At 40.1% G+C, this 27,093-nt stretch overlaps 1 protein-coding gene across 1 annotated transcript in view; it reads right to left on the bottom strand.

Annotated features, from left to right (window-relative positions):
* LOC122553554 (60 kDa lysophospholipase-like) overlaps positions 1-27,093 on the bottom strand; it is a 115,708-nt gene that overhangs the window by 49,722 nt on the left and 38,893 nt on the right. The window contains exons 5-9 of the mRNA XM_043697527.1: positions 12,437-12,520; positions 12,222-12,348; positions 10,399-10,511; positions 8,882-9,067; positions 4,852-4,965 (exon numbers count right to left, since the gene is read on the bottom strand). Coding sequence (XP_043553462.1) covers positions 4,852-4,965; positions 8,882-9,067; positions 10,399-10,511; positions 12,222-12,348; positions 12,437-12,520 — 624 coding nt within the window. The remainder of the gene's footprint in view (positions 1-4,851; positions 4,966-8,881; positions 9,068-10,398; positions 10,512-12,221; positions 12,349-12,436; positions 12,521-27,093) is intronic.

The following is a 27,093-nucleotide window of genomic DNA, read 5'->3' as shown; positions in this document are numbered from 1 at the left end:
TGGACCATCTCTGACACCTCCCTCCCCTTCCTGGACCTCTCCATCTCCATTAATGGCGACCGACTTGACACTGACATTTTTTACAAACCCACCGACTCCCACAACTACCTGGATTACACCTCTTCCCACCCTACCTCTTGCAAAGATGGGGTACTGGGCTAATGGTCGGATACTTGGTAGTGTGGATGAGCAGAGGGATCTTGGTGTCTATGTACACAAATCTTTGAAAGTTGCCACCCAGGTAGATAGTGCGGTTGGAAGGCATATGGCGTACTGGCTTTTATTGGTAGAGGAATTGAGTTCCGGAGTACTGAGGTCATGTTGCAGTTGTATAAGACTCTGGTGCGGCCGCATCTGGAGTATTGTGTGCAGTTTTGGTCGCCATACTATAGGAAGGATGTGGAGGCACTGGAACGGGTGCAGAGGAGGTTTACCAGGATGTTGCCTGGTATGGTAGAAAGATCGTATGAGGAAAGGCTGAGGCACTTGGGGTTGTTTTCATTGGAGAAAAGAAGGTTTAGGGGTGACTTGATAGAGGTGTACAAGATGATTAGGGGTTTAGATAGGGTCGACAGTGAGAATCTTTTTCCAAGTATTGAGTCAGCTATTACAAGGGGGTATAGCTTTAAATTAAGGGTGGTAGGTATAGGACAGATGTTAGGGGTAGGTTCTTTACTCAGCGAGTGTGAGTTCGTGGAATGCCCTGCCAGTAGCAGTGGTGGACTCTCCCTCATTATGGGCATTTAAGCGGGCATTGGATAGGCATATGGAGGATAGTGGGCTAGTGTAGGTTAGGTGGGCTTGGATCGGCGCAACATCGAGGGCCGAAGGGCCTGTACTGTGCTGTATTCTTCTATGTTCTATGTTCTATGTTCTATACCTGCATAAACTGTGATTCAACTGGAAACATAGGTTAGACTTGGCTGCTGAAGCAGTCCAAAGATGTGCAGGTCAGGTGAATTGGCCATGCTAAATTGCCCGTAGTGTTAGGTAAGGGGTAAATGTAGGGGTATGGGTGGGTTGCGCTTCGGCGGGTCGGTGTGGACTTGTTGAGCCGAAGGGCCTGTTTCCACACTGTAATGTAATCTAATCTAATCACAGGAGTTAAGACAGCTCCCCAACTCACCAGATCAGATTTTCATTTTGGATATTGGGTAGAGATGTAATCAGTGGTGCTGGAAGAGCACAGCAATTCAGGCAACATCCGGCGAGCAGCAAAATCGACGTTTCGGGCAAAAGCCCTTTATCAGGAATAAAGGCAGAGAGTCTGAAGCGTGGAGAGATAAGCTAGAGGAGGGTGGGGGTGGGGAGAAAGTAGCATAGAGTCCCTGAGATTCTTGTAGAGAGAGGAGGAAAGCTTCTTCAAGGCACTTGTAGAGAGAGGAGGAAAACTTCTTCAAGGCACTTGTAGATCTCTCCACGCTTCAGGCTCTCTGCCTTTATTCCTGATGAAGGGCTTTTGCCCGAAACGTCGATTTTGCTGCTCGTCGGATGCTGCCTGAATTGCTGTGCTCTTCCAGCACCACTGATCCAGAATCTGGTTTCCAGCATCTGCAGTCATTGTTTTACCTCGTTGATTTTAGCCCTACTGCGAATTGTCTTGCAAGGATGCCTGCCTTGAAGAAGTTTTCCTCCTCTCTCTACAAGAATCTCAGGGACTCTATGCTACTTTCTCCCCACCCCCATCCTCCTCTAGCTTATCTCTCCACGCTTCAGGCTCTCTGCCTTTATTCCTGATGAAGGGCTTTTGCCCGAAACGTCGATTTTGCTGCTCATCGGATGCTGTCTGAATTGCTGTGCTCTTCCAGCACCACTGATCCAGAATCTGGTTTCCAGCATCTGCAGTCATTGTTTTTACCTCATTGTTTTTACCTAGAGATGTAATCAGCCCACTGACCCCAAAAGAGGTTGAGTCAGGGGTGGGCTCAAATGATTTCACACTTTAAGCCCAATACAAAGGATTACCCTGGATGCCATTTATTGCGAGAGAAAGAAAGTTGTAGGAATAACAAATTTGTGAAGGAGGTGTCAGAATACTGTTATGTGAATATCACCTGTAAATTTTGGCCAACTGATTATTAATGCAGCAAGAGATGACCATTATAGTCCTTCCACGGTAAAGTATAAATTATGTTTTGAACATGCGTAGGGAGTACTCACACAGCAGTCACTGTTGGCAAAATTTTCCACACCAATTCAGCAGGACATTACTACCATAGTGAGCATATGTTTGGATGGGCTGAAGGGCTAAAATTGTTGATGATTTGATGATATTCGACAGCTGTATGACCTTGAATGAGTCCTGTGAACATTCTTGTAGGTGTTGAAGACAGCTTATTTTCTGTATTTGGTTTTCTATATTTTGCTGTATGTTACACTGAATAAAAGAGTTTCATTTCAAGTAGCTGGGACTTCACCTTGGACTGGGATTGCAAACAGTGCCAGGAAGGAACCTAAGCCTCCAGACCAGCCGTCAATGGAGGGGTCCCCGAAGGACAGGAAGACATGAGGCTTATTGCTTTTTTTTTCCTTTTGTTGATGATCACTTCATAAATATTCAGATTAAAGCAAGTTCCTGTGTCAAGCCTTCTCTTAACTACTTTTAACCAAATCTGAAGAACCCCTTAGAAACACTCTGTGATCCAAGACAGCACAGCAAGAGAAAAGTTCTCAATCATGGATATTGATACCATGACCTGCTGTGCCTAGTCAAGCTGTGTTGGTTGGCAGAATTCACAGTTGTCACTGCAGTGGGGGTCAGTTGCCTAACAAATCAGCTGGGACAAACTTGTGCATAATTCCACTTGTAACAAGAAAGACTAAATTGCAATGGCATTCTTATATGTCTAAGTATTCATGTGAATGCTTTTATGGAGACACTTTATATTTATTATTGCATAGAAGATTTACACCTTGATGGATTATGGAAAATTGATTTATTTCAGGTTTTGTGGGCATTCCTGAAGCAGTGTCTTTAAAATAGATCATTGGAAGTTCATTGTTGTCTACGGAGTTTTGTTTTTAAACAAAGCTTTCTAGAAGTCACAAGGCTGGCAATAACAGTTTGCTTTGCTGTTGATCCTGATAGGTCTGATTTGAATAATCACTGGCTTGGACAGAGTGTTTTATTGGATCAGTTGGAGAGCAATCTACTCAGAACAAGTTGACTTGGAGGAAAGCTTGCAATGAATGAACTGCCCAGCTGATTTGGCAACTTATGAGAACAAAACCCTCTAGCTTAGTTCAGGGTGAAACCTATTCATTTTTTTGGGTTGTTTTGTGTCTGCAAGACTATAGATACCTCTGAGGAGAAAGTGAGGTCTGCAGATGCTGGAGATCAGAGCTGAAAATGTGTTGCTGGAAAAGCGCAGCAGGTCAGGCAGCATCCAGGGAACAGGAGAATCGACGTTTCGGGCATAAGCCCTTCTTCAGGAATCCACTGATTCCTGAAGAAGGGCTTATGCCCGAAACGTCGATTCTCCTGTTCCCTGGATGCTGCCTGACCTGCTGCGCTTTTCCAGCAACACATTTTCAGCTACAGATACCTCTGCAATGATTAGTGACTTGACCACATGTGCCAGAATATGTAAAAGATTTTGGAACATCTTATGCCTTCTAAAATAGCCTATTGTGTTTTCTTTCTTCAGCAAGTCAATTTTTGAAGGGAAATCTGATATTTCCCTTCTGTTTTCCTGAATTTATCCTTCTATGTTACTGACTGTGTATGTTAATGAATTATTGCATCTTTATTGAATAAGTTTTGTCTTGATAATAACAATTGTGTTCATTATAAAACTTGGTTGATCTTTTGGTTTATAGCCTTATACAAATAATGTATTTAAATGGTCATCTGGAAACTAGAAAAAATATTTTCATTTAATATTGTGAGCCAAGGAATAGTGGGACTTACAGCAATAGTGCATTCCTCCAGCATTGTTCATAACATAAGAGGGAAGGCTCATCCTGACGCACAAAACTAATGGCATTCTTTAATTCAAATTGGCAGGCTAATAATTAGAAAATGATGACAAGAAATGCATCAGCTTTCTTGGGCATTTTTATATCAAAATGGATTTGGAAATTACCAAGAAGTTCTTTGCATATGGAAGGTTTATTACTAAATGATTTTCAAAGCATTGTCAAGGTTAAGGCAATTTGATGAAAGGGACACGGAATTACTTTTTCCTCTTTATGTAAAAACAGTAGCTAAGCAGATGAGAAGGCCAAAAGAAAACTGGACATTTCTCATGTACCGAGTGTGCAGGGAATGTAAGCAGTGTACCTGATTTTTTTTTGTCAAAAGGTAATGCAACTCACAGGTACCTTGCTTACTTTCACTAAGGGAGGGAGTGAATGTTTCGGTTCTTTTTGGAAAATTACTTGCCTAAGGGCCTCATATATAGTTCTATCTTTAATGCCTACATTCAAACTATGTTGCTTTACCCACTTAAATTCTATAAATATTTGGCCAGACTGCTTCCAGGTATTTAAAAGTTTCTCCCTGTAGGCATCTTGACTGAAGTACATCCTCATTCATTTGCTGTTGATGAGTCAAAGTCCTGAAACTTCCTCCCTAACTACATTGTGGTGCACCTATCACATGGATGGTAGCAGTTCAAAAAAGGTGAATTACCCCCAGCTTTTCAAATGAAATTAGGAATGTGCAGCAAGTACTACATTTGCCCATTTTACTGCCACATCCAATGAATGAATAGCAAAAACAAATGATTTGCATAAAGAAAATACCTTTCAGAGCATTTATAAAATCATGTTGTATCTAAAGTGTATTAAAAAAAAGAAAGCATTATGTGCACAGCACAGGACATTATTTCGTAACTGAAACAAAATTACCCTTTTCTTCTCCTCTATAGTCAGTTCAGTCTTGCCCAGCGCATAGGACAATTTGGCCAATGCAGCTTCAGGTGTCATGTCATGTCCTGGAATGATGCCGAGGTCAGTAAGAGCCTGAAATCAAAAGTTCACAAGATATGAAACAAATTCAACTTGAAATACATTAAACTTATATGATAAAATACTTTGAAGAGAACAGAACATAGATATGCAATAATTACTTACAATTAATATTAGATTTAATACCCAGTGGCCCAAATCAGCAGGAATCTAAATTACTGATATTAAACTTTGGATGTTCACAGAAATGTTGAAGTGGAGGAGGAGTTCATTTGGTCCATTGAGTCTGGACCAGCTCTCTGAATAAGCATAATGAATTTGTGCCATTCTCTTGACTTTTCACCATAATTCTGAATATTGTTCCTATTCAAATTATCATCTAAACTCTCTTGCATGCATCAATAACACCTGCCTCCACACTTCTTGGCAATATGTTTCAGACCTGAAATACTTGCTGTTTGAAAGAGCTCTCACATGATGTTTGCTTAATTTTCAAAATACCTTAAATCTGTGTCTTTCCATTCTCGATCCTTTTTCTGAAAGGAGCAGTTTATCCCTATCCACGCTGTTTAGCTGCCTCAGGAATTCCAAAGCTTCCAATTAGCTTTCTCCTCTCCAAGGAATATAGTTTCTACTTCTCCAATCTATCTTCATTCATGTTTATTATCCTTGGAAGCATTCTCATAAACCTCTTCTGAGCTCTCTCCAATATGTTCACATCCTTCCTAAAGTGTGGTGCCCAGAACTCTACATAATATTCCCGCTGAGATCTAACTAGTGTTGTTTTCAACTTTAGCATAACAATATTGTTCCTGTTCCTCAATGTCCTAGGTGTTAATGCCTAGGATAATATCTTACTAATCAGAATGCTGAGTTGTTCAGGTATTGGACTTAAGATCAAATGGACATATGTCTGTGTGGGTTTTGACATCATTCCTGCTAACAGATTTTTGTTTAAGTTTACCTCAGCTGGAGTATTACAAACAGTTGAAAGCAACGTACTATGGAAAGGTTGTGAATACATTGCAGAGAGTGAAAAAGAGAATTAAGAGCATAAAATGTAGGAACAAAAGTCAACCACTCAGCCTATCGAGTCTGTTCTGCTGTTCAATGAGATCATGGCTGATCTGATAATTCTCAATTCCACTTTCCTGCCGTATCTCCATTACCCTTTGTTCACTTGCTGATTAAAATTCTTTCCATCTCAGCCTTGAAAATATTTAATGATCCAGTCTATACAGTCCTCTGCAGTTAAGAATCCTGCAGATTCACTACACTCAGATCAGAAATTCCTACATATCTGTGTGCTAACTGAGATTATGCCCTCTGATACTAGATTCTCCCATAATGGGGAAAAATAAATTTCTCCACATCTATCCTGTCAAGCCTGCTAAGGATCTTGTGTGTTTCAATAAGGTCACCTCGAATTCTTCTAAACACTAATGAGTACAGGCCCAAACTACTCAAACTGGCCTCATAAAAAGATCCCTCTTGACCCAAAATGAACCTAGTGAATCATCAATGGGTTGCCTCCAATGCAAGTATATCTTTTCTTGGATAAGAAATACTTGTCAAGTATCTTTGTGTAATCTAACTAGTGTCTTGTATAGTTTTAGCAAGACTTCCCTGTTTTTATTCTCCATTCCCTTGGTCTTTCGTATTACCTAGGTAAAAACAATGACTGCAGATGCTGGAAACCAGATTCTGGAGTAGAGTGGTGCTGGAAAAGCACAGCAGTTCAGGCAGCATCCGAGGAGCAGGAAAACCGATGATTTTCCTGCTCCTCGGATGCTGCCTGAACTGCTGTGCTTTTGCAGCACCACTCTACTCCTGTCGTATTACCTGCTGAAATTGCATGCTAGTCTCTTGCTGATTTATGCATGAGGACTCCGACATCCCTGTGCTGCAGCTTTTTCCATTTGAGTAATATTCAGCTCCTCTATTCTTCTTACCAAAGTGCATAACCTCACATTTTCCCCACAGTCCATTTGCCAAGATTTTGCCCACTCACTTAACCTGTCTATATCCTTCTGCAGACTCTTTGTGTCATCCTCACCACTTTCCTTTCCTCCTATTTTTGTGTCATCTGCAAACTTAGCTACAGTACATTCATTTCCTTCATCCAAGTGTGGCATGGTGGCTCAATGGTCACAGGCCCTAATTCTTTATTCACTTACACTTAGCACTGAGAGTATCTGGAGATTACTTCTTTTGAGGTCCTGCTTGATAATTTTTGAAGAAGCTCCCTAGTTTCTGATTGCAGGACCATATCCCTCTTCCTACTGATGTCATTGGTACCAACATCAACCACTAACTCTTGCTGAGCATTCTCCCCCAGACATCCTTGGAATCAAAGAGGCAACATACATTACTGGGATCATGTCTATGCTCATAGGAACACTTGTCTGTACTCTGGACTACTGAATCTCCTATCAAAACTGTTTATCTACTCTTCTTCCTTCCCTCCATGGGCCTTCCCCTTGCTGCACTTTTCAGAGGACCCCTCGCCAGAATGGATAATGGAAAACTGTTTCTTCAGCAGAACCTCAAGGGACACCTGCACTATCTGCCTGGCTCTCTTGGCCTGGCCATCACTCATTCTTACTCTGTCTACAAGTTCTTCTCCTGTATCTCTCTGAAGTTGCTATGTAATTCTCTACCTCACAGATGCATCAGTGACTCCAGCTGTTGCTTAAGCTCTGAAACACAAGCTCAAGTTTTTACAGTTTGTGGCACTTCCTATAATATACTTGTCTAAATCACGTGAAGTGTCCATGACTTCCCACATACCACAGGATTGGCATTCACTTGGCAGAGCTCCCCTCCCATATCTTAGATTGATTTTTGTACAATTTACTAAAGATTTACATCTCTCATGATAGTTGTTCTCGTTTCTAAAATTCATGTTTTTCAAACTTCCAGACTTTGCAATGTAATTCCCAAAGCATACAATCATAAACAAACACCTCCTCACTCATTTCACTGAACTCTCATCTCAGCAAGCTTAACATCTTGCAATAAATTTTACTTCGTGCACATGCTTCTGCCTGTACACCAAATTTCCAATTTGAATCAAACTCAAAACATTCAGCCAGTCTCCAGTCACACCAATGTGTCCACCCACACTGATTACAAATATCACACATGTTCCACAGGACTACTGAACTTAACAGTATTCTATTACAGCCTGTGCAAAATCGTTTGGAGTTACAGGTTCAATTATGTGCTTATGCATCTGTCATCAAACACAGGCAAAGTAGAAACATGAAAGCTTGCTCTACTTTAAGCTACCTCTTAAGTGGCTTGCTGACAGAGCTGCCCCTTACTGCCCATACCAACTGTTGACTCAGCGCAGGCCCACCTTCCCAGGTTCCTGTGAACCGCAGCAGAGCACTTGTGGTACTGGCAGTTTGTCAATAACATACTAATGAGGCATGCTAATATCTATCACAGCGACTGTCCATTCTCAAAGTATAGTTGAAATCATTCCGACTATTTCCATTAACCACCCAAATGCCTCACAAAAAAAAGAGATTCTTTGTAATTTATTTTTAAAGTGTAACATCCCTGCTAAGTGCTACAGCTGCACTATTTGGGTAGGTATGAAGGGAAGGCCAAGCTCAATGTTGTGTTAATAAAAGGGTTGGAAAACCAGTGCAGCATGGGCTAGCATGTCAAGAGTAAGGTAAAATTGTCCAACTCCTATCTAGTACCTCACTCCGTCAAACAGATCAGCCCAAAGAATAGCTCATAGCATTCATTTAAATAATCAGGTTGCAGAATTATCCATACTTGAATAAACTAAAAACTACTTTTAATTCGATCAATTTTGGGATCAAGTAATGATATTCATCAGTTGATAGTGAAGATTATTTACTCTTGTGCTCCCTAGCCACTGATATTAATAGATGAATAAACCTGAGCTGGAAATTCAATACGAAATTTTACTCATAATCATTAAGTGACTCACCTTTCCTGTTGCATAAGATTGATGAACTGAGCCTTGCAAACACTGACTACAGTTTATTATCAACATTCCACGATCAATGCCTTTCTTAAACTCGTCCAATAAATCTGGGCGATTATTTGGAGCATTCCCCATTCCATAAGTCTCTAACACAATTCCTTCCATCGGTGGTTGTAGAAATGCTTTTACCTGGATACAAATTGCAAATATGATAGAAAGATATCCAGCAATAACTTATATTTATAAGACACCTTTAGCATAACAATAGAATATAATAAGGCACTTTACATGAGTGTAATTGAATGAAATTAGACACCATGCCTCTATTCTTCCTGTCAAAGTACATAACCCCACACTTTCCCATATTGTATTCCAACTGCTATATCTTTGTCCACGCTCCTGACCTGTTTAAGTCCTCCTGCAGCCTCCTTGCTTGCTCAACACTACCAGTCCCTCCACCTACCTTTGTGTTATCTGCAAACTTAGCAACAATGCCTTCAGTTCCTTCATCCAGACCATTAATGTATAATGTGAATAGTTGTGATCCCAAGAGAGGCACCTGTGGAACTCCACTACTCACTGGCTGCCATCTTGAAAAACACACCTTTATCCCCATTCTCTGCCTTCTGCCAGTCACCCAATCCTTTATCCATGCTAGTATTTTTCCCCTCACACATGGGCTCTTATCATATTTAGCAGCCTCCAGTGCAGCGCTTTGTCAAAGATCTCAGCTATCTTCTTCAGAACCCTGGGGTGTAGTCCATCTAGTTCGGGCAATAGATCGTGTACAAGCGTTCTCCTTTGTGTAATTTGCTCATTACCTCCTCAAAAAATTCTATCAGATTCGTCAGGCATGACCTCCCTTTGATGAAATCATCCTGATTCCGCCCTATTTTACCATGCACTACCAACTTTTCCACAATCTCACCCTTAATAACGGACTCTAATATCTTACCAATAACAGAGGTCAGGCTAACCGGCTTATAATTCCCCATTTTCTGCCTCCTTCTCTTCAACAAGGGTGTTACCTTAGCTACTTTCCAGTCCTCTGGGACCATCCCCGTCTCCAGTGATTCCTGAAAGATCACCACAAATCCTCTACAATCTCCTCAGCTATCTCCTTCAAAACCCTGGGGTGTAGTCCATCTGGTTTGGGCAATTTATCTACCTTCAAACCTTTCAGCTTCCCAGCACCTTCTCCTTAGTGATAGCCACGACAGTCCCCTCTGCTCCTAACTCTCTTGAAGTTCTGGAATGCTGCTGGTGTTTTCCAATGTGAAGACTGGTGCAAAGTACCTATTCGGTTCCTCTGCCATTTTTTTACTTCCCATTTCTACTTCTCTGGCCTCATTTCCGGTAGTCCAATGCTCATTCTTTGGGCTGTCTTACCATTTTGTACTGGTCCACTGTTTAAAAAAATACTAACGTATGTTACATATCCCCTTTATTAATTCTGATGTGCGGACTTAATTACATTTTAATCTTTACAAAATATAAACATGTTTGAAAAGGAAGGTTACCGTTGCAGTCGTGATTCCTGGGAATAACCTTAACAATCCCACGTTCTGATTCATATTGGTTTGTACCGTAAATTTCTTTGTCGTCTTTGGTCTCCAAACAGAGTCCCAGTGGACTATAAAGGAAATAAACATAAATTCATTGCAACACATTTGTTCACCATTTCATCTTTCCTCTGCCTAAACTGCTCTGGATTCAATTCCTATTGATGCTTCATCGCAAGCTGTTTTCTTGGCTATTCTTAATGAGGGTGGCTTTACAATGTCTTCTATTCCCAGGAGGGGGGCAAAGGAACAGGACCGTAGTCTACCTCTAAGAACTGAAATCAAACCAGTGCTATTTTCACTACTCTTAAGCGCAAGCTCATCATTTAGCCAAATGAACTAAGACCTTTCGTTATATCTGCCGTTAACCTAATTTAAATTAATTTCTATCTAGTACAAAGATATAACAGATGGATATTTATAAGAAACTGGTATCTCTGATATAAGAAGATGGCTCACCTTACTCTTCACTGCTGTGTTTATACTGGTCATACCTGATACATGTACCAGCTGCCTGCGCAGTAATCACACACAAGAGTTTCAAACAAATGACCATGTCTCAAAGTCTAAGCAAGAGGAATAATCTGCAGTTACATCAAGAGAGATTGTTCCAGTCCAGTCAGTCAAGGGAAATGTCCATATACAGTCCAGGGGTTTGGTCACACTTCCATCTGCTGGAGTGGTCATATTCAGGTGATATGTTTCAGTACAGTCCCAAGACTGGGCCATAGTCACTATGGGGTTATTGGCAATGACCACAATGGTTTGTCATAACACAGCATACATGACCATGGTGAACGTAAGTAAGGTGTCAGGGCTGAGGCAGCAGAAGACAGTTGGAGATGATGTTCAACATGGTGGGTGTTCACATAGGGGGTGAGGGGGGCGCGGGTGGTCAAGTAGAAATATGCTGCTTGAGATAGTGTGAGGTAAAAGGGGACCGGAAGACTTAGCGGGTGGTACATGGTGACCAGGTGAAACTTGGTGCTGACAGTGTTCACCATGTGCTGCATTCCCTGATATCACTTATTGTTCATCAGATGCTAACTGCAAATGGAAATCATCTGTGTACTGCCGAAAGTGAGCCAAAGTTTGATGGACAAAAGTGTGTTAGAGTGATATTAAATATTTAATTGATGGGAATTAGATCTGAAAGCTGATGAATGAGTAATCAGCCATAGTGCATTGAATAGTGTGACAGATCAGTGCAGTGGATTATAGTCACGCTTTTGTAGGGCATTCATTGAACCTGACCGTACACATGAGTTTGGTGAACATTTTCCAGTGCTGCAGCAAGATTCTTAGGATGACAATCCATGAATAGAATACCCTAGCTACTGAACGTTATTCCCAGGACATACTTATAGAGCCTCTTGGCCCCCTTAAAATACATAGCACCTCTCCTTCTACACACCCCCATCAGTAATGCTCTGGTACAATTTAAAAATGTGGGATTCTGCTCTCTGGCCTGTTCTATTTGCTGAGGTTCACTTTTCAGTCAAGTCTTTCAAAGATAGTTGCAGAAACTCCTGTTTGAAACAGACAGATTAACACTTAAGTGATCTAGCTTGGCTTGGCTTTGAAGTAACTAAACACAGACCTGTGTCAATATTAACTTTTTCTCCAGTAATTCTACACTCATGATTTTAAGAGCCTCTGTTGAATTTCATCGTAATATTTTCATCGTCAAGAAGAACAACTCCTGTTAATTCCCCATTATGTCAAAGAAAGAAAGATGGTGCTCAAAATTGGAAAATTATTGAGGTACAAGTGTAACTTACCAAAAATGTCCAATTCAGCATTGACAAGTGGTTTCATGTTAGGCGAAGAAAATGCAGTAAGACTCATTGCATTAATTTTTTTCACCCGATTTCCTCTGAATAATTTGCCTTGAAAATACAGACCAACCTATATAATTGAAGAAAAATTGAGGAATGCAAGTCAAAGTTCATGAACAGAATCCGACATCTAAACTAACTGAAGGTTGCACACTCACCTCTGGTATTATGTATGATCCGGCAAGCAACAATGCCCCAAGCAAATTATCAAAGGCATCATTTCTCATCTGATGGATGGGAATCTGGAAAAAAGCAGCAGCTGTGAAACCCTATTTAGTGAGGCTAAACGTATGAAGGCAGAATACAGTACTAAATGTGTAGATTGGAAATTACTGGAGAAACCCAAAGGTGGTTGTGCATTCTTTTTGTTACACTGGAGAATTCACAGTCTCCTTCCACTCTCCTAATCCCTCAAAAACTGTATGGCCTTGCTAACTGGTGAATGACTAATATGAACAGAAGTAGACAGGACAAGCCTGCCAACCACCACTGAATAAGATCCTGGCGATTCCTGACTTCAGTTCCACTTTCTCATCCAATTTCCATCTCCCATTTCAGGGCCCTCTGGGTTAGATAATTCCACAGATTGAAATCCTAGGATTAAAAGATTCTCCTTATCTTGGTCCCAGAGGGGATTTCAGGGAGAGGTGGTGGCACAGTTGTAATGTTACTGGACTAGTAAACCAGATTCCCAGACTGATATGCTGGGAACACGGATTCAATTCCCATCATGGCAACGATTAAATTCAACACAAACTAAATCTGAAATATGAAGTTAGTTTCAGTAATGGTGCCTGCAATCAAAACCCGATCACTTTTGAGACAGCATGTATGTTTGGAACTCAACTTCTTTAAGGCAGGAGAAATCCCATTGGTTTCAAGAGTGCAAGTGGTCCATAACAAACTGGTCTGAAAAATCATGTTGACATGCTGACCCAGGAATAAACTGTGGTTATCCAATCAGTCAAGTGGCAATGGCTTAACATATCATTGGATTTATTAGTTTTATTACAGATCCTGGAATTAGAAATAAGCTTTTTGGTTACATGCAATGACATCAAAGAAGTGTTTCATATGACCAAGATGCAACAGTAGTCAGCAAATCAAAAGGGAGGCTGAATCAAATTTGACAAGAGCTGAAGAGTGACCAACAGTGTGATACCATTTGCTGGTATCGTGTTGAAAAATCACCAGACCAGAAGTCATATACTTTTAACACTGACAGTATTTCACAATCATGGACAATTTACTAAATTACGTCAAAAGTTTAGTTATCCTAATTTTGTTTTAGGAAGATGTATTGGAAAAAATATATTCGAGACACTTAGGTATAATCAGGAACACAACTATGTCTCAGTCAGTAGTGTGGTTGCCAGAAGCCTCAAAAGGGATTGAACATTTCATGATTCATTGTGAATTAAGATTGTCAAATCTGGAAAACACTTCTGTCATCATTAAAGACAGATAGAGTTCACCAGATTTGCAAGAAGACGTAAATACTGTGAACAAGCATGAGCAGTGTGATCCACTTGAGCTCATTCACTGATATGATCATTAACTGATGTTGTTCAGCCAGCTGAACAAGCAATGTCAATGATAGAGATACAGGTTGTTCTGCTGTAACATGCATTTCATTTACACGAAGTCACTTTAACTCAATTGATGAATTAGGAACACTGTTTCTAAAGTGCAAACTTTTAAAGCATATATTGGTTATAATGCAATTCCAGCCCCATTAATTTAAATGATGCTGCTATTAAGTGACTTTCTTATAACGCGGGGTTACACAAAAATGGAAATACCACATCATAGCAGAACCGACTGTACTGGTGGTGAGTAACCAGCATTTTTCCAGTCCTTACAATGAAACATATATTGCATCAGTGGCAAATACTACAAGATGCCACCAAAGTAATACCCGTAATTGTCTCTGTACACTTTTTAAAATAAGAATGTAAATTTGCAAATCTCCAGTTCTGGACTCACATTGAACTTAAGGGAGATTGAGGAATATTATGATGAGTGCCTCTACAATTTCTACTCTCACTTCAGTCAGTACCTTATATGATCCTTGTGTCTTACTAATATTAAGCACAGACAGATTATCCAATACCTCCTCCATATAATTTTTAATCCCTTCAAGTGATCCCTTGGTATTAAGCAATGACCTGCCCAGCTGGAAGTCATCACCAGAGGGCCCTCTTTTGGCACAGTGGTAACACCCAATCTTCAGACTGAGAGGCCTCAGTTCAAGTCCTGCCTGCTCCAGAGGTGTGTAATAGCATCTTGAACTAGCTGATTGGTTAAAAAAAGGAAAGCAAGCTGTTGAGGGCTCTATTGTGGAGTTATGGACCAGACAAACCCCCTCAAAATATATTAAGAAGATAGCCTAGACCCTAACTTTTACTTATTTTAAAGGTAAGTGCCAGATGTTGTATCCCAGTTGCAATTTGAATAGAACAACCAGATTTGAAGCAAAACACACTTTATTCATCCACTATAGTTAAAATGCAATAAAAGAAAAGGGAAACAGGAATAACTTAACTCTATTGGAAAACTTAACTAAATAATAGATTATTAAACTACTAAACATTAACTGTTCCAATATAGTAACATCCCATAAATACACACTTGGCAAAGGCAAATTCAACAAAACAGATTGTCTCACAGGCATTTCTACAGTCCAGGAGGAAATCTAGAGAAAACTCAGAGGCAGGGAGAGATGTACTGCAGCTTCCAAACCCAGATTCAAGATCTCGGCAACTGCTACTGAAAACTAAAACTAAAACCTGGCTCTCGGGGAGCTTGATCCTCAGCCATTCAGGCTGATTCTATTGTTCCAACTTGAGAAAAAGCTCGAAGGCTTCACAAGCTGTTTATAGGCTTTGAAGCAGACTGATCCGCACATCTATCTCAGCGTTTCTTCAAAAAGAGGACATCATACAACTCTTAAAGCCACAGTATTGTCACATGTCACCTTAAAAAATGAAACATTAATATAAAAAGATGGCTTTACTTTTAAAAACCCTTAGTACACCACAATAAGGGCAACACAGTGGCTCAGTGGTTAGCACTGCTGCCTCGCAGCGCTAGGGACCTGGGTTTGATTCTAGCCTCGGGCGACTGATTGTATAGAGTTTGCCCATTCTCCCAGTGTCTGCGTGCATTTCCTCCGGGTGCTCTGGTTTCCTCCCACAGTCCAAAGATGTGCAGGTTAAGTGAAATGGCCATGCTAAATTGCCAAGAGTGTTCAGGGATATGTAGGCTAGATGTATTATTTGGGGGAAATGTAGAGTGATAGGGGTAGGGGAATGGGTCTGGGTGGAATACTATTCGGAGGGTTAGGGTGGACTTGTTGGGCCTATTTCCACATTGTAGGGATTCTATGAATACATATACATTATATTGACTCTGAGCATGCAAATGTTCACTACTACAGTCCATTTTAATTCATTTTTTACCACCACCAAACGCCTCTGTCTTCACCAAAGTTGTAACAAAGCATCAGCAATTATTTTCTCTCATTCTGTCATGTGTATAATTTTCACATTGAACAGTGCAATAATAAGCTCCATCTCAGCATTCTGGAATTCTTATCCTTAAATTTTTCCAAAAACTTAAAGGGGTTATGATCAGAATATACAATTGTCTCAAATTACTGGCAATATAAATGTTGAAGTGTTGCAATGCCAACATCAACCTCAAGGTCTCCTTCTTAATCGTGGAATGATTTTTGACAATTATTCAATTTTCTGGAAAAATATCCAATAGATCTTTCAATCTTCTTGCTGTCTTCTTGCAAGAGTATAGCACCGACACCCACATCATTCGATAGACATCTGGTTAACCCAACTTTCAGACATTCTTCTGTCCACTGAAGTTCTCTGCAGTTCTTCAACAAGATAGTTTTAGAAACAACCACACTGCTAAAATTCAGTAAGAACTTCCGATAAAAAACCACACAATCCCAGGAATCAATTCCCAATTCCCTCTTCGTCAATGGGTATGGGAAACACCCCAATAACCTTTGTTTTTGCATCTCGTGGGCTATCTGACATGGCCTAGGAACATGACCTGGGCTTTTGCAAACTCACTCTTAGCCAGGTTTATCTCCAAGCCCGCCTCCCAAAGTCAGTTTAACAATTCTGATAGACACTCCAAATGTTCCTTCCACATGTGACTAAAAGTCATCAGATCATTGATGTTCACCACAGAACTGAGTAATCCAGAAATGACTTTATTTTTTAATATTTGAATGTGGCTGGTGCATTTATCATACCAAATGGCATTACTTTAAACTTGTACAATACATTCAGTGTCCTGAATGCCAAAATTTTCTTCAAATAAAGAATACCTGCCATGTACCTTTGAGTAAGTCCAACTTAGAAATATAAGTTTGTGGTCAAACCTTCTTAAAACAGTCTTCCGAACATGAAATAGGATATGAAACATATTTTGTAACTTCGATAGTCCACACATAATTATTGTATACCATCTGGGTTTTGGCACCATTACTATGGATGAGCTCCATATACTAAAACTCACTTTGATTATGTTGTCTTTAAGCATGTGATCAATCTCTTTTTTAACCTATGTCAACTCTAGAAAGTTAAGTCTATAAAGGATGTTGCTTAATTGGAACAGCATTTCCTGTTATGATGATTAGGTTATTACTTCCTAGCTTACTCCCACATAGCTCCCCATGTGATTGTGATCACTCTTCAAGTCATTTCAATTTTCCTTTGGAAGCTAACTCAATAACTTATCCCAATTTTTGAGAACTTCCTCATTGCCCAATTTAATTGAGGAATGTCCTCAATTCAGAATCATCTGGACTTTTGATTCTTCACTGTGTGTTGTAACCAGTACTTTCCTTCCCTATTAAAATACATTTTGAGCATATTCACATGATACATTCTCTGAGATTTCTTTCTATCTGGCATGTGACGATGCTGCCCCTTTAACAAGTTTATCTTGTTCTTGGGTTTTTTCAAGAGGGCTCGTAAAGACAGTAATGTCTATATGTCTGGAAATGTCTAAACAATGGCAGGGGAGTGGTCAGTTGTCCCAGTTCAAGTTTTGTTTTCTAATTTGGTTTGTTTCAGCAAGCAGTCAGAAAGTTGCTGGGTCCGAGAAAAGCAGCTACAATGAAAAGAGATTCCACGCTTCAACAAAGGTATTGACTTTCTGTCTGAAATCTCTTCTGCCTGTAAGAACCTGTGTTTGAATTTACCTTTTGCCCAGGGGTATATTTATGGGATGTTGCAGGGATTGGAACAGCTCCTTTGTTGGTTGTGATACTTTCATTTGGGTTTTCAAATAATTACCTTAATCTAAATTCTGTTTTCTTTTGTTCCTGTTTCATCCATAGTGTTTAAATAAATTCTGTCTTGTTTAAAGCTGAATGGTTTGAGGGATTCAAGATGGCAGCGACCCAGTAGGTCCGAGTCTGCTGAGCTCTGCCCAGGACCCAGGCAAAGTGGGGTACCTACCCTCCCCTCACTTTTTAAACTTCTAAAAGTAGCTTTTTCCCAGTAGCTACAGTCATTCTGCATCAAACGTTTGCAGTTTGATACATTTTAAAATGACCAAAGGCACAGGAGTTTGCAATAGGCAAGGACCACCCACCACCCCATGCAGAAGCATGACCGAGAGATCGAGAAATTTGAGCAGCGTGTTGGAGGGGCAGAGCAACGTGCCGCAGCCTCTGAGACCACTGTTGAATCTTCCGTGGGTCAGGTCTGGGCTCTGGAACATCGAGTCCAGGCCTTAGAAGAGCATATCGATGACCTCGAAAATTGATTCGGAGATGCCGGTGTTGGACTGGGGTGTACAAAGTTAAAAATCACACAACACCAGGTTATAGTCCAACAGGTTTAATTGGAAGCACACTAGCTTTCGGAGCGACGCTCCACAACCACCTGATGAAGGAGCGTCACTCTGAAAGCTAGTGTGCTTCCAATTAAACCTGTTGGACTATAACCTGGTGTTGTGTGATTTTTAACCTCGAAAATTGAGGTCGTCAGAAAGATATTCGGTTGCTGGGCCTTCCTGAATGGGAGGAGGAAGGCCAGCTTGTTGATTTCCTGGAGCAATGCTCCCACAACTACTGAAGCTGGAGTCTGAGTTAGGCCGGGTGCAGGTTGAGCGGGCCCACCGGGTTGCTGTGCGCAAGCCCAGATCTGACCAGCGCCCACACTCAATCCTAGTGCGTCTCCAGCACTAACAGGGAAAAACAAATGTTGCTGGAGACCTCCAGAGTTTTGGGGAAGGATCCCCAAGCCATGGTATACAAGGGATCCAAAATAATGCTGTTCCAGGACTTTTCTCCAGTTGTGGTACGCAAAAAGAAGGCATTTGATGAGGTAAATAAGTGTCTAAGGGATTTAAATATTCAAAATTCCATGTGATACCCGGCAACGCTGCGTTTCAGAAGGTCGGTGCATAACTTTGGATCACCAGAAAATGTAAAAGAATTTATGGATGCTCTCAAATAGACTGATGGACTTGAACTACATGGACAATGTCTTTATTTTATCCCCTTTTGTTTTCCCCCTCCTCTCACCCCCTTTCTCTTTTCCATCCTTCCTTGGCGGGGGTGGTTTGTTCTCTTTTTTAACCCTTATCTTAATCCACTTGGTTTATCCAGTTGTTGAGAGATGTTTCTGGGTCTTTTTTTCCTTAATATTTGCTGGAATTGTAATTTTATATATTCTATTCTATGTTGCTGTCTTGTTAAGAATGCCTAGGTAATAATATGGAGGGGGCAGGTTGGCTGCTCACTTCCAACTCTTGTGTGGTAAGATATTGGCATTTGTTTATTTTACTTTGTAATGTCTGGACCGAGGGCATGGCTCCAGCTGGAAGGTGTTATGGTGGGATTACTGGAATTATGTCTTATGTTATTTTTTTAGGAGTAGTTCTTAGTTGTTTTGATTTAGTTGTTTGAAAAGTTATATTTTTAAATTCATGTGAATTGTTTATGGTCTCTACTCAATGCTTCTTGAATGAGCTTCTTCCTCCTTGGGGGTCTCAGACTTTCTTGAACGATCATGGCTAGTCATTTGCTTAAATGGTGCACCTGGAATGTCAAGGGGAGCCACACGCCAATTAAAAGGAAAAAGATATTATCAGGTCTTAAAAAAGAGAGGGTTGATTTTGCCCTTTAATAGGAGACACATCTACTTGATAGGGAGCATTCGAAGCTGCAGCAGGGAGGATTTGGTCATCTTTCAGCTCAAAAAGTAGGGGAGTGGTCATTCTTATCCGGAAGAATCTTCCCTTCCAAATGCTAAAAGATGAGTCCGGACGGTATATATTGATTAAAGCCCTATTACATGGAGAGGAGAACAGGATTTTGAATGTACATTGCTCCCTTCCAAATGCTAAGCCAGATAAAAGATGAGTCCGGACGGTATATATTGATTAAAGCCCTATTACATGGAGAGGAGAACAGGATTTTGAATGTACATTGCTCTCCAGCACATCCTTTTAAATTTGTAACAGACGCACTCTTCAAGTTGATGGTTCTCGGTGTGCGTCATATAATTATAGGGGGAAATTTTAATTGTATTATCAATTCCGAGGTGGATAGGATACCTAGGAGCTCTGTGGGTATATCTCAGAGATCTAGGCAGTTAGCTGATCTGAATAGGGAGTTGGGACTGGTAGATGTGTGGAGGTGTCTTCACCCTGAGGGTAGAGGTTTTACTTTTTACTCTAACCCACACGAGTGTTATGGTGCTATGAAATCTGTTGAAGTTCTTAAAAGTGAAGTGCTCGAGGAAAACAATTACAGAAACAAAAGGAGAAGTCACAAGTGACTGGTAAACAAATAGAACTGCGTAATTCGATGGTTGGCCTTAGTTTTAATGAGGAAGACAATGATAATTTGGATTTAGATGAGTGGTGCTCTTTTTTCTTTATTATTATATAATTTGTTTTTGCAGCTCCCATTTCAGACTCTTCCTTACAGGCTGATCAGTCTTTGGAATGTACAGCTGTTTCACTTAATTCTCAATAACTTTACTACTGTAGTCCAGGAACAACATTGACAAGATAATAATCTCGCTGATGTATCTGCTGTATTGTTGTTGTTGTACCTGTTGTATCTGTTCAGCTTGGCTCATCTTGCTTTGTTGCTTTTTTATTCGTTTTGGTGATTGTTCTTTGTTTATGCAATATGGAGGGTGGCCGTTATTCTTAGTTGATGTGTTAAAAGATAAGGCTGGCCAGCGGTAACAATTCTTCCACACTTGGTTAAGCAATGGTGCCATAGCCAGGATCTATCAGACTAAACTCCCAAGCTAAAAACTGCGATATGGTGTGTGAGTGTGTGCCCTTTGTGATTCGGTTTGAACGGACATTTGTTTGTTGGTGATTGAATGTTTGTGCTTTGTTCCCTGGAGCTTGAGATCCAGGACTGTTTTGAATCTGATTTCTATTCTGGAAATTTAACATGATTTCTTTTAAGGTTAAGGACTTTACAGTGATTATGAAATAAAATATTAACTCCTGTTCTTTTGCAGATCATGACTACCTTACTATCAGTTTCTAACTAATCTTCTATCCTTACATAAAAGCGAACCTTATTCAATTTCAAATCAGCTTAATACGGAGGCAAACAACATTATAGCCGTAGCTTTATTCGGAAAGTCCCCTTCCTCAATGACAGTTGAAGTTTCAGTTCAACATTAGATTGTAATAAATCATCAAAAAAACCTATGGTTAATATCTGTGACCTTGGATTCGGCCATTATTCATACATTAGAAGTTTTTTTTAAACTTGAATAGACAAATCCTTTTAAGGCAACTCCGGTTGTTTCACGACCTATAGCATTGTAATTGAGCAATGACTGGTCAGGACTACTTAAGAAAACTAATTTTGGATTTAAATTAAGGGACTAAAACTGGGTAATTATAGTGGATTTCAAAGTTGGGAACTGTATGCATTTTACATTTTAAATATTAAATACTGAATAAATGAATTTCCAATTTATAATATATAAATATATATTTATAAATTATATAAGAAAATAAAATGTTGTATGTTATTCAGATATATTGTTAAAAAATGACCATTGATATATTACATCAATGGCCCTCGATGTTGGCCCTCGATGTTGCGCCGATCCAAGCCCACCTAACCTACACTAGCCCACTATCCTCCATATGCCTATCCAATGCCCGTTTAAATGCCCATAAAGAGGGAGAGTCCACCACTGCTACTGGCAGGGCATTCCATGAACTAACGACTCGCTGAGTACCTAATCATCTTGTACACCTCTATCAAGTCACCCCTAAACCTTCTTTTCTCCAATGAAAACAGCCCCAAGTGCCTCAGCCATACCTCATACAATCTTCAACAGAGGAGATCTGCTCTCTCAAAACAAGACAATGAGAACTAAGCTCTGTTGATCTTCCAATGTCCACAAAAATAATTGAAAACTTACTTATTTTCCATAATCTTCTTCAGATGTATCCACACTCAGTAATGCATAAAGTATGCTTGGTACCACTCCACTCAGTGCTCTCTCCTAAATTCAAGCTGAATTCTATCCATATCATTAGGTGTCCCTAATGATGAAAAAGGACTACTACCTGACTTAAGCAGGCACTGCTGTCACCCAGCATTCCAACTTTGGAAAATAGGGACAACCAACCATACCGAGGAATAGGGTGGTATATCAATCATTATTTCTCTTGTAGCATCACTGCCCCATTTCATGGAGTTGGCAAGCTCCATAATGTCACAGCTATGTGATACAATGACTAGGACAAGTGAATGAGACAAATCACCTATTTAGTTATTCTCCTCTTGCAATTTTTGATTAGCTGAAAATTCAAATCCTAAAATTAGCTTTCAGATTATGACAAGTAAGATTCCAAAATGTATAGTTAGGAACAGGCTTTAAAGTTAGACAAGCATAAATTGATAAATTGGTTAAATGAGGTTAAAATGAAAATAGAGGCAAGGAGATCAACTACAGAAGGGAAGAGAATGATGCAGTAAGAAGGATAAAGCAGCAAAGTACAGTTTTTAAAATGTTTTAGTCACATGTTAGGTTTCCACCCTGAATTACAGATAATGATTATTATATTTATTATTATAAATATTTATTATTAATTATAGATTATTTATATTATTAATATTTATAATAAATCAATTGTATTAGCCTGAATCAATACTAATTGGCAGGATTCCTTCACACGTTCTCAGTGACCTGTCATATTGATTCATGGCTAATTTAAAACATGACTGCATTAATTCATTGTTAATTAAAGAATGGAAAGCTACATTACTGGCCAGTTGAAGAAATTTTGCATACGATTGGGGGATAGGGATAGATATATATATATATATATATGGCAGATGAAACTCCCAAAAGTTGGGGAGGTGACTGTAAATGGTTTTATATATATATGTATAAAAAAAAGAAATAACATGAGAAAACAATGTAAGGCCACTAAGGTTGAGGAATATATAAACAAGGTTAAAGCAACAATACTGTAAAATAAAAAAAAACTTAGATTCTATTCGGAATCCCGAGCCTATGTCTGGCATACCGACCCTTTCTGAGAATTGGGCTTTCGTTCCTGTATACATGCTGAGCCCTGTGGCTGTGTGGTTGGCCCTGCTGCCTCGCGATGCCAGGGTCCCGGGTTTAATACCAGCCTTGGATGGCTGTCTGTGTGGAATTTGCACATTCTCCCCGTGTCTGTGTGGGTTTCCCCTGGGTGCTCTGGTTTCTTCCCACAGTACAAAGATGTGCATGTCAGGTGAATTGGCCATGCTAAATTGCCCATAGTGTTAGGTTAATTAGTCAGTGGGAAATGGGTCTAGGTGGTTTATTCTTCGTAGGATTGGTGTGGACTTGTTGGGCCTGTTTCCACACTGTAGGGAATTGAATCATTTCCTGATTGTCCCCAGTCTTAATTTAAAGCATCCACTTGTTGAAACTTTTACTTCTTTTGAAAATGAAGCATTCAGTCTTCATAGTCGATATCATGGGGATGAGCGACTTGCACCATCCTAAACCGGGTCACATCCCAAGGACTAGAGTAATGTTAATGAAGCATGCCCCTGACTGCAAGACCAAAAGGCCAAATTTGCTCAGTGTGTCCAAGTGTGATAAGGATGCAAATGCAGTAAAATTCTAGGAGTAGCCTGAATATGAATGGCTTCTGCTACAAGTCTGAAAGATGTGCCTATCTGTCTGATGGAAGTGACAAACAATTGAACAATAATCAAGAAGCTCAATTGCCTTTATTTAACCCTATGCTTTTGTAATGTTTTCTGTCTGGAGTCACTGACATGATCCAGACCAATAGTACACACCAGTCCAGGAATTTCCAGTCGCAAATGAGGTGAGTGGTGGTTTTCTTTTGGGATGTCCAGAACCGTACTGAACCATGATGCAAGTTACAGGTAAAACAAATTATATTCAGCATCCTTGCGATCCCAAATGCCGTATGCCAGCCCTGATAGGGTTGATTGGAACCAGGATACCCACTGGGGGCGGAACCTACCTCATGTAACTACCCAACGACCACAGCTGGACAATGTTTTCCCGAGGGGACCCTGAAAATGGGGACAGGCAGGCCCCAACATTTCACCTTTGTGACTGGCAACAAGACATCAAAATAAAACTCAGTGGCAAATGGCTGGCAATAACTGTTGAAATATGGCCAATGGGGAGTAATGTGTCTTTAATGTAGTGTACAAAATCCCATGCAAGGACTGCACAAAACACTATATAGGACAAACAGGAAGACAACTAACGATCCACATCCATGAACACCAACTAGCCACGAAACGACATGACCAGCTATCCCTAGTAGCCACACACGCAGACGACAAGCAACATGAATTCGACTGGGACAACACTACCATTATAGGGCAAGCCAAACAAAGAACAGCCAGGGAATTCCTAGAAGCATGGCACTCATCCACAAACTCCCATCAACAAACACATCGACCTGGACCCAATATACCAGCCACTACAGCGGACAGCTGAAACTGACAACCGGAAGCGGCAGGGACAGGCCACTATAAATGCTGGAGGAAACACCACATAAGCGCTTCACAGGAGGCTCCCAAGCACTGAGGATGTCACCTAGACAGGGGACGAAACGTTTGCAACAAAAACTTCCAGCTCGGCGAACAGAACCACAGCATGTGTCTTTAATGTTACCTCGGAGCTGATGTTGGGAATTGATAGGCTTTCATCCTATCAAAAGAAAAATCTACTAATATACACTGACTCTTCATTGTGATTTTAATATGATCCACGATTCTGGAGTCTTGTGGGAACATTGAAGATTTTTAACTCCAAAGGGGGGCAGCATTGTAGTAATGCTATTTTCTCCAATCAATCTGACAGTTATCAAGATATCTGGCTCATGCTGATGAAAAATGATACTGTTTATAAAGTAATGGGCAAGTATATGCAGCTGCCAAGCAGTTAGCCTTACAACTCAAACTTCTGATCCCATAGGGTCCCTAGTAAAACACATTTAGACACAGTATAAGGACGGGTATGCCAGACCTGGGTAAGGTGCAAAATTTACAGGGGAATGATACTGTCTGTTCAGTGCCAATTCACAATGTAGAGGTTGATTTTGCTGTTGCTTACTGACTGTAATCATACAGGTTTAGTGTTTGGATTGTTTTCAATATTGTTTTGAAATTTGGAAGTAACTTGCAAATTTCCATTTCTGAAACATTTACAGGCACTTAATACTACAATATACTACTGACTGAATTATCAAGTGATTTGATTTCATGCATGGACGCTAAGCCTAAATATCTTTGCTTTGTGTATGGAGCTTGTAAGAATACACAATGGTTGATTTGATTTATTTTTGGATTAGGCTGTTAGATCTAAGAAGGGGTGTCTGGCTGAGCAATTATCCTCACTTAGATATTTAATATTTAACAGTGATGATTTATAAATTTAGGACTGTACCAATAATCTATATTCTAGGGTTAGCTCAATATTAGAAAAATTTCAGTGTGGTTTGAAAGCTTTGTGTCATGTTACCATAATTTAGTGATAGCATTGCCCTCCAGCCAATATTTAATACCGACTTTTGCCAAAATCATCATCAGATTTCTACATTTAATTCTAGTTACTGTTAACTAAAGCTGTAGATCAGGCCATTTAATTGGGCACAATGTTAATGCTATTTTTTTAAAAAGAAGAGAATACAATATATATATTGCAGAACTAATCTAAATTTTAGATAATATAGATTTTTTTTTAGTAGCAAAACTTCAAAGAGCATTACATCCCAGCAAAGCTGGATTTATAAAACTAGGTTTGCTTAATTTGCCCATTCCTGGGCTTTTCCATATAAAATAAGAAAATAATGGGAAGGAAGGGAATGCTAGTGCATAATTTAAAATGAACGAACTTTTTGCCAGTACAGGCAAATATATTTACTCCAGCAGGCTATTTGATTAATTTGAGAATTATTTATTTCAAAATTGCTCTTAGGGCTTCTAGCCTGCTGAAGAGCACAAATAATGGCCTCAAATAAGGTATTGCCACAAAACTCAGACCAGAGTTTGGGTGACCTCTACCAGATTAGTTTGTGTTACTTTTTTGCTGCTGCCTATTTTAATTGAATATATGCTTATATACAAGGAGGAAATAGTTTATACTTTATTACAATGGACACTTTGCGGACTCCAACCTTGCAAGGGGGAAGATGATGAAGATCGAACTTGACCTGCTGTGTGGACTTGCCATTGCCAGCATTGGTGCACAAGAAGGGACAGTTTACCTGTGTGATCCTGAGCAAACAGAGAATGTGTACCAACTATGTCAGGAAGGTGGCCTTGTGTGCCAAATGACTGACTGTTGCCAAGAAAAACTTTTGCAGTGATCAACTGCATAAAAAAAATTGACAGTTCATTTAAAGAACAAGTCTAAATGGTCTTTACCATGTAAAATTGTTGTGTGCCAGTTTGATTACATTTGTACTATGGGCATCCCTGATAAGCCTTATCCCCTTTCAGATACATCAGGTAGTAAAAGAGATAAAGGGGGGATGTTTCTAGAAACCCATAATAAATGTTTTGGAGAGGATGAAGTAATTTGTTGTGCCCTTACTTCAGTAAGAGATTCCATGACCCCTTTTATCCTTCCAAATCCTAACATGGGGGTATGGAATAGTACTAAAGTATTTACAGCCCGTAATATCTTTTTTAGTTATTACCTATCCCCACCTGCTACTTGTTTATGGACTTCCTCCAATAAATCCACAATATCATAGAACATAGAACATAGAACATAGAAGAATACAGCGCAGTACAGGCCCTTTGGCCCTCGATGTTGCGACGATCCAAGCCCACCTAACCTACACTAGCCCACTATCCTCCATATGGCTATCCAATGCACGTTTAAATGCCCATAATGAAGGGAGAGTCCACCACTGCTACTGGCAGGGCATTCCATGAATTCACGCCATAATGAAGGAGAGTCCACCACTGCTACTGGCAGGGCATTCCATGAATTCACGACTCGCTGAGTAAAGAATCCACCCCTAACATCTGTCCTATACCTACCCCCCCTTAATTTAAAGCTATGCCCCCTTGTAATAGCTGACTCCATACGTGGAAAAAGATTCTCACTGTCGACCCTATCTAAACCCCTAATCATCTTATACACCTCTATCAAGTCACCCCTAAACCTTCCTTTCTCCAATGAAAACAACCCCAAGTGCCTCAACCTTTCCTCATACGATCTTTCTACCATACCAAGCAACATCCTGGTAAACCTCCTCTGCACCCGTTCCAGTACCTCCACAT

The sequence above is a fragment of the Chiloscyllium plagiosum genome, chromosome 10 (genome assembly GCF_004010195.1).
Source record: "Chiloscyllium plagiosum isolate BGI_BamShark_2017 chromosome 10, ASM401019v2, whole genome shotgun sequence".
Lineage (NCBI taxonomy): Eukaryota > Metazoa > Chordata > Chondrichthyes > Orectolobiformes > Hemiscylliidae > Chiloscyllium > Chiloscyllium plagiosum.
Note: the sequence above shows the minus strand (reverse complement) of the source record. Positions and strands in the feature narration are given on the sequence as shown.